This window comes from Galeopterus variegatus, unplaced genomic scaffold, assembly GCF_000696425.1.
Source record: "Galeopterus variegatus unplaced genomic scaffold, G_variegatus-3.0.2 Scaffold7849, whole genome shotgun sequence".
NCBI classification, from domain to species: domain Eukaryota; kingdom Metazoa; phylum Chordata; class Mammalia; order Dermoptera; family Cynocephalidae; genus Galeopterus; species Galeopterus variegatus.
The window spans coordinates 42,198-50,212 of record NW_007733960.1 but is presented as its reverse complement, the minus strand read 5'-3'; the positions used below and the strand labels follow the sequence as shown (position 1 = coordinate 50,212).

The following is an 8,015-nucleotide window of genomic DNA, read 5'->3' as shown; positions in this document are numbered from 1 at the left end:
CCAGTTAACTTGTATTATAGGAGTATGGTGATTTTTAGGCCAGAAGATAACGTTCAGTTAGCTTTTCAACTTCCTAAAGACACTTACAAGTAGTCCTTCTAAATACGCTTGAGTACATTCAGAATTTAAAAATCAGATTGGAACTCCTTTGTTATTGAAAAGTAAATGAAACTCAAATGGGTTGCAGTAAATTCAGTGTCTTAGTGATGGTCTATGTATATCCAGAGAATTATTTCACCATTAACTGTCAGCAGCCTTCAGTTAAATGGTGCTTTTTTTCTTCTGCCATAAAATTGTCAGCTGTGTGTAGCAGTGAAGTTTGGAAAACAGCTCAATTTTAAGAGGCCAGAGCTTCCACTTTAGAAGTACTTTAGTTTTTTTGAGAAAATCTGTTTATGTCCACCATCTCCTCCCACCATATACCCTAGCATTTCCCAAATCCTCCCATCTCTTCTTACATGTCTATTTGTCTTTCTGGTGTGTGCCACGTTTGGGAGTCTTATTCAACCAGCATCTGTTCTGTTTTAGGAGAAACCCGATGCCAGCCCCACGTCACTTCAGCTGCGGTCCCAGATCGAAGTAAGCACAATGACTTTAATCGTCTATTTTTGCTTGTGTGTTTTTTAAAAAGTTTTATTCTGTACAAATCAGATGAAGCCTGCTGCTCTGCTGCACTGACGCTACGAATCTTCTCTCGTAGGAGTCGCTTGGCTTCTGCAGTGCCGTGTCTACACCAGAAGTGGAGAGAAAGTAAGTCTTCCTCTCTCTGCCCAGGATCCGAGTTTCCAAGAAGGTATCTTTTAGGTCCATACTGATGGGAATCAAACAGGCAGCCATGTGCATATGTACAGTGTTTGATGTCATGATTTTCCTTCGTGTGTGTGTGTGTACATATATCCAGGTGGTTAGAGAGTGTTTTGTAATCCAATTGGTGATGCCTAAAAGTTCTGTGAGGAGTTGTTCGTTGCACACTGCTTATTATGAGTGAAACCTAAGTAAATAAATATTGGGAAGTGGCTATAGAGAAAGGGAAAGGACAGGTAAGTTAAACAAGATGGGTTTTCATACATTAATTTTGAATATAGGATGAAAGTCATAAAGAAGCAAGGTACAAAAATAAAATACTATATGTTCCAGAATAAAATGACAATTAAAGAACCCTTCCCTGTACCTCATTTTGGTCAGTGACCTTAAAACAATAATAAATATATGTGTCAGAATATGGTAAATGCTCACTAACCTTTCCTGCTAAAGGTAATATTTTCACTTCCTGTCCTAACTTGGACTCTGTAATTTCTACTCTCCTGGGAGATAATTCTATGTTTTATCTTAAATTTCCAGTATTTCTTCTAGGCAACTTAAAAACAAAAAACAAAACAAAACAAAAAACAAAGACAAAACAAATGTTTTACCCCTCCATAACCTTTCCCTTTTTCTACTTTATTCCATAATAATTAAGCTAGAATGTTCTATTTATGATCTTTTGAGGTAAAGAAATTTAAAGAAAGTCCACATCTCTAAACAGACACTTCCTTTGGCAGAAAGCCACTTGTACTGATGCATGCCAAGAGAGGCATAGAAGCAGTGTAGGGATAAACTATTTCTGGAATGAAAAGCACACGTTGGGAGAGCGTGTGTGTGCTTTGCAGCACAGCTCTGCCTAATCCGTCCACGTGTGTGTGCTGCTGGCACAGAGGCAGCTTCAAGGAGTGAAGGCTGCTTTACCAGAAAGCTACGGTTCTAAACTAAAGAGGCTAAGGAGGTTTGGGTCAGGACTGAGGAACGTTGGGGGTGACACAAGCCAAAGAAAACCAAGGTCATTGCCCACTCAAGGTCAGAGGATAAATGTGCACATGGTCCCACTGTATCCTCCCAGGAGCCTAGTAAGGTGAAGGTTGAAATAAACAAGAGGTTTAAGTTGACACTGATTTTGAACTTGGAAGTACTGTGGTGTTGTGGAAGCACTGAGTGAATGGGCTGTAGGTTCTCCAGACCTAGTTTACTACTTATGTAGTGGGATTCATTCTGAGAACTCAGGTGTTCTCTCACAATCTCTGATCTTCTGGAAACAAGAAATGTTTGCCCTTCCTCTTAAGAGGGAGTGACTCAGCAAATCTGCACCAACCTTAATTCGGCTCGGTAGTTCTTCCCCTCAATTGTGGGGAGTCATTCTTTCCATGTTTATATCCTTTACTTAGTAAAAATGTGTCATGACTCTGTAGCCAAGAGAGACTAATGGCCTCCTGAGGTTAGCAAAAAATGTTAAACACATGCTATTGATAACCTCCAGCCTCTCCATTTGTAATATACTTCCATTTTGCCTCTATACTTTTAAGTGGTTCAAAGTTATATGTTTCTAAACAATTTGAAAGTTTTAAAACATTTTGTCTTCTATTTCCCCGTTAATGGTTTTTGAAAACTACGGCACTCTTTTTCCAACTTAAAAAATCCTTTCTTTTGAAATCTTTTAAACTTATAGAAAAGCTGCAAGAATTGTGCAGCGAACTGTCCTATACCTTTCACTTAGAGGCATCAGTCGTTGATATTTGCACGTTCTTGCTTTCTCCTGCACACGCACAATATGCCACTAATGGTTACTATTGCTGACCCATTTGAGAGTAAGTTGCAGACATCATGACCTTCACCCCTAAGTACTTTAGCATTTATTTCCTAAGGACAAAGACATTCTGTTACAGAACCATAGTATAATTACCAAGTACAGGAGATCTAACAATGACTTTTCCTAATATAAAGTTCATATACAGTTTCTCTGATTGTCCTAATAGTTTCTCTTATAGCACTTTTTAAAATCATTCATGGCATTTACATGTCATATCTCTTGTCACATTTAATCTGAAAGGGTTTCCTAGCCTTTTTTTTGTCTTGTATGATATTGACATTTTTAAAGATTGTCGGCTAGTTGTTTTGTGAAGTATTTGTCATTTGGGGTTTCTTTATTTCTTTTTTTTCTCCACAGTGCATTACATCAGGAAGGACGTGATGTCTGTCTTATTATTAGTGATATTAATTTTGATTATTTGGTTAAGGTGGTATCTGCAATTTCCCTTTGTGATGAATAAATTTTCTGTGGGGAGATAGTCTGAGACTGTGTAAATATCCTGTTTTTCTCACACTTTTACCTAATAGTTTTAGTTTCTTTCAGTGATTCTTGCCTGAATCAGTAATTACTGTGATGGTTGCAAAATGGTGATACCTATTCTTATATTGATGATTATTTTGGATTAAATCTTTCAAGAGGCTTTGTTTTTTTTTAATTGTTTTATTTATTTGTTTCTTAAGATGAGGTATAACTGTGAAAACCCTAGGTTGGATTATAATTTGAGTAGTTTTGATTCAGTATTTATAGTGAATGATGTTGATTGGACTTGAAAATGCAAATACTTCCAAATAGAAAATCCTGTTCCTAACATCAAAATGCTTGCTGATAGCTTTGCAGTTGAATATTAAAGCCTTAGAGGATGACCCAGCAAACCAGTTGGCTGTGTCTGGTTAGTGTCTGCAGAGTGCCTGCCAAACAAAATATCATTCTGAGTCAAGAGTGTTGCTTTACAGGAAGAAATTTTCTTTTGCTTTTTTTTTCAAAAGGCAAGAGAAATCAAAGCAGAGGCGTAGATGGCAATAGGTAAGGTGGGGACTTGAACAACTGGCCCTGTGGCCCCTTCCTCCCCAATTGTCTCAGGAACCCCAGCACATGTGCCGCCCTTGCTTCTCCCCCAGCTAGAACCTATTCTGTGGGAGGTGTCTGACATGTATTATGATGCAAATATCTGGTATTTAGCATTTAACAGGGTTTTAATTCTTAAGTTGCAGGAAGTTAGCTCTGACCAGAACAGGTGAAGGAGGTAGGTCTTTTGCGGGGAGGGAGGGAAGACCAGCAGTGAGAATTTTAACATACCTGGCACCATAGCACCTGGACAGCACAGTCCTGCCTGGCATCATAGCACCTGGACAGTCCTGCCTGGTGGGGCTGATGGCCTCTGGATGTACTTTACCTGCACAATAGATAGATAGATAGAGATAGAGATAGGTAGATAGATAGGTGGGTAGATATGTAGGCAAGTAGGCAGATAGATAGGGACCCTGTCCACCCCTCTCAGTAGTTTCACAGAGTCCACATTTTCTTACAGTCTGTGTGGTCCCTCCATACTGTTAACGACAGACCAGGCTCAGCTTGCCCTCTTGCACTAAACAAATGACTCAAAAATCCAAAAGTTGGTGCAAGGATTGGAAGGTTTATTCAGGTTACCGGTACTCAACTAAGTGTCTAACCAAGCAAACAAAGAGAAAAGGGGAGCAGTGGGGTCCACTTTATCCTAGTCCCAATCGGCAGGACCAGCCCATTCCACTGACGCATTAATTGATAAAAGCAGTGCTCTCCACTGTTGTCAGCACAAAGAAGAAAAGTATTGACTAGATTTAAGTCAAAGAAACAAAACATAGCGGGGGAGGGTGCATCTATACAGAGCAGCAGGAGAGGGCTTGGAAAATCAGAAACAAAGCATAGCTGGGAGCCCTCCAGGGTGCACCTACATAGTAGTGGTTACAGTCCAGCCAAACAGCAGGAGGGCTCAGAAAATCAGAGAAAGGTAAAGAGAATTTCAGTGGCTTCCAGACTTCTAGTCACTGCGTGGCGTGGGACTGAATCCCCACCACTACCCTGATGGGGGAACCTGCTCAAGCAAGGTCTTCATGGTGCAGTACTGGGCTTCCCACCTCTGCTAGTCACCTGTCAGGGCAAGTTCCTGCCGGCCAGAGGGAGCAGCTTCTCACGGGGTGAGAGGAGTTTAAGCTGTAGTTGTCCGGCAGTCCCTTTAAGGAGGAAGAAAGGAGAGTAAAAGAGGATAAAGAATTGCCTTGTGAGAATTTAGGCTGGGGACTCCAGGAGAGACTTACTAGCAGCAGAGACATGGGAGCAAAATGGTCCCAGTGGCCACTTGCCTCTTGCAGCTGGAGTCTTCTCTGGTGCCCAAAGCTTTCCAATTGTCACCAGTGACTGAATCAGGCTCCTGGGTTCCAAAGTCATAGAAATGAACAATGTACCCAGCAGTAAAGCAAGTAATACTTTATTAAAAGAGGAGATAGAGTCAGGCGTAAGGGGGGTAGTGACAGTAAAGCCAGCCCCCCAGGGGAGCTGTTCAGGGTCTTTTATAGGGAAAGGAGTTAAGGGGTGCAGGGCAGCGTCACTAGAGGTGGTCCGTTCTGTTCTTCCTGGTTGTTCCATGGGTGCATACTCGTTTAGGGCTTTGGTCCTTGCACCTGCTCGGTAGGTCCAAGATGGCGGGGGTGTTCATCGTCAGCCCAGGAGGGTTTTTGTAGTGGTCGCCTTGAAGCTTTGTGTGTATGCAAGAATTCCTAAAGGGACTTTAAGGTTAATCTGTAACTTAATTTTTACAGTTACAGTAAACAAGCCTTGGGGAGGGGTTTTGCAACTCAGTGAATATCTGTTCCCCTCTTATCTCAGTTTACTTTATCAGGGCAGGCCATGTGCCCTGAGGGGTCTCATGACTGAGGAGTGGGAAAGTAACAAAGTGTCCTTTGCAGGGAAAAATGGAGATGGTCTGGTTCACAGGCCTGGCCTTACTCTGTTTCACAAATGCTTTCACCGCAAGTATAATAAAGGAGGCCGAGGGAGCTGTCATCGAGCCTCTCCTATTTATATCTATTTACATTGCATATCGATGAGGCTATTTACTTTATTACGTCAGTCTTGGACTTGGTGGTGTCAACTGGCTGAAAAGGTGAACAACGTTAGCTAAATTTCTTGTTACTCACCATCGATTCTCTAATATATCTAGAGTGAGACTTTTTTTTTTTAATCTGGGAAAATCTTTATAACTGTATCTATGAGGAATGAGTTTAGGTACAAATAACAGACAATCTGACAAATAGTGGCATAAAGGAATATGAGATTCATGGGTAGGCCCAGGGCAGGCACCGTGGCTCAGGTGGGCCTTTGGGAACCCGGACTGATGTTTTTTGTTGTTTTTGGTTCTCATGGCCTCAAAGTGGCTGCAGCCTCTTCTAGTGGGAAGGAAAACAGGGAAAAAGAAAGAAAGCAGTAGGGCAAAAGGCCAAAGGCATATCCTTTTAAAAAGCATTTCCTAGAAATGCTACCCAACACATTCCAGTTCATCCCACTCGTTTCTTCATGTGGCACCTGTTTACTGAGCACCTACTTTGTGTGGACAGCATCTTCTGTGCTCCAGGATCTAGCACTGAACAGAACAGACATGCGCTACGTGCAGATTACATTTAAAGGTAGGAAGACGTAATAGAAAAAAATATATTCTAAATGATGCTATGGAGAAAAATGAAACAAAGAAGGTTGGACCCAGAACTGGGTCACTTGGCCACCACAACTATAAGGGAGTTTAGAGAGGTGAACATTTTTAATTGAGTGCATTGCTGCCCTGAAGAAAATGGGGCTTTTTCCTTAAGGAAAGAGGGAGAATGAACATTGGATAGGAAACCAGCAGTATTTTACATAAGTTAATCTTTTATTTGTATATGTACACGTACAGAACAAAATAACCTGAAAATTAGATGTCGGATAAATAGGTTATGACTATTTAGATTCATTATGTTCAAGAGAGTCAATTGTAGGTCTAAGGCCATCTGTTTATTTCTTGATATGTATCTATATACCGGTAGTCTTCAAGGGGTTGGTTCATATGGACTGAAAATTGGAAAAGAAAAAGCAGGTAATAATAGGTAATATTTATTGAGTGGTTATTACGTATCAGGAACTGATCTAACCACTTATTATCGACTCATTCAATGCTTAGAATGACCCTGTGATGTTCCATATGATATTGTTTCCATTTATAAATGCAAAAACTAAAGCCCAAAAGGTTAAGGTGCCCAGGGCTACACAGCTCCTAAGTGCAGAGCCCAGATTTGTTCCCAGTTGAAAACTCATGCTCCTGACCACTAAGCTGTAATTCCAAAGTTCTTATAATTGTTTTGTTTGTGGAAACATAGAGGTTAGGGGCAAATTGAGTTCATTAACATTAAATAAATGGCAGGAGTTAAACCTGCACACCAGGGGTCCTCTTAGATATACGAACAAGTTCTACTCTCATCCAGAAATAAGCTGGATCTCAGGTATATATCTACAGAGGCAGGAATGTCCAAAATAAATCTGAAAACTTCACTTTAGCCTATATTTATAACTTGTTTGCTACTAAGTCTTTCACCAGAGTTGAAAATTCACTGATTTAGTTTCAGTTTCTTTCATTACCCATGACTATACTTGAACTATTTTATGGTGAAAAAGTCCAAAAATATATAGCATGATGGAAAAGGAAGATAAATAAAAAGCGAGAAAGGCGGCAGCGCCGTGTTCCATGGTTGAATGCGTGGTTGGGTATAGTTTGTAAGAGTTCTGTGCAGGTGTCTGTTCTCTTTGCACAGCNAATGCGTGGTTGGGTATAGTTTGTAAGAGTTCTGTGCAGGTGTCTGTTCTCTTTGCACAGCACTTTGCTCTCAGGCATGTTTCCTCTGGCAAGCTGATTATTCTTTAGGTTCTGTCGACTTTCCATTTCTCCCCCACAAACACCTCTGTCTTCACCCCTGCTTCCTCCTGTCGCAGCTGCCCTCACTCCCCGCCTTGCTGGGTCACCTGCTGCTCTCTCTGCACCACTGGCACCTGTGGTCCTGCCTTCCCTTTCTCCTCTCCCCTCATGGTTTGTCCCCACCTCCCAGGCCACCCCATCCCTTGCCACCTGCTCCCCAGACAGGCTGAAGCTCCTGCAATTTCTCGACAGACCCTGTGCTCCCAGGGCACTGTGAGCCTCAGAAATGGCTACTCCTTTTAGTGGGGTGCTCTGTGTCCACTCTCTCACCATCCCTCCACCCCCAGCCCACTTACCTGGGCAAGCTCCATCCAAGTGTCACCTCCCTGAGTCTTGAGCCTCCTGGGCCTTTGACTTCTCTCCTGGCACACAGAAGACATTCAGTAATGTGGAATAAATGAATGAATGAGTGAGCACGCA

The 8,015-nt window shown here is 41.7% G+C and overlaps 1 protein-coding gene across 1 annotated transcript in view; it reads left to right on the top strand.

Moving 5' to 3' along the window:
• LOC103607922 (SAM and SH3 domain-containing protein 1-like) overlaps nt 1–8,015 on the top strand; it is a 90,922-nt gene that overhangs the window by 47,220 nt on the left and 35,687 nt on the right. The window contains exons 2-3 of the mRNA XM_008592379.1: nt 529–579; nt 701–750. Of these exons, the coding sequence (XP_008590601.1) occupies nt 529–579; nt 701–750 (101 nt within the window). The remainder of the gene's footprint in view (nt 1–528; nt 580–700; nt 751–8,015) is intronic.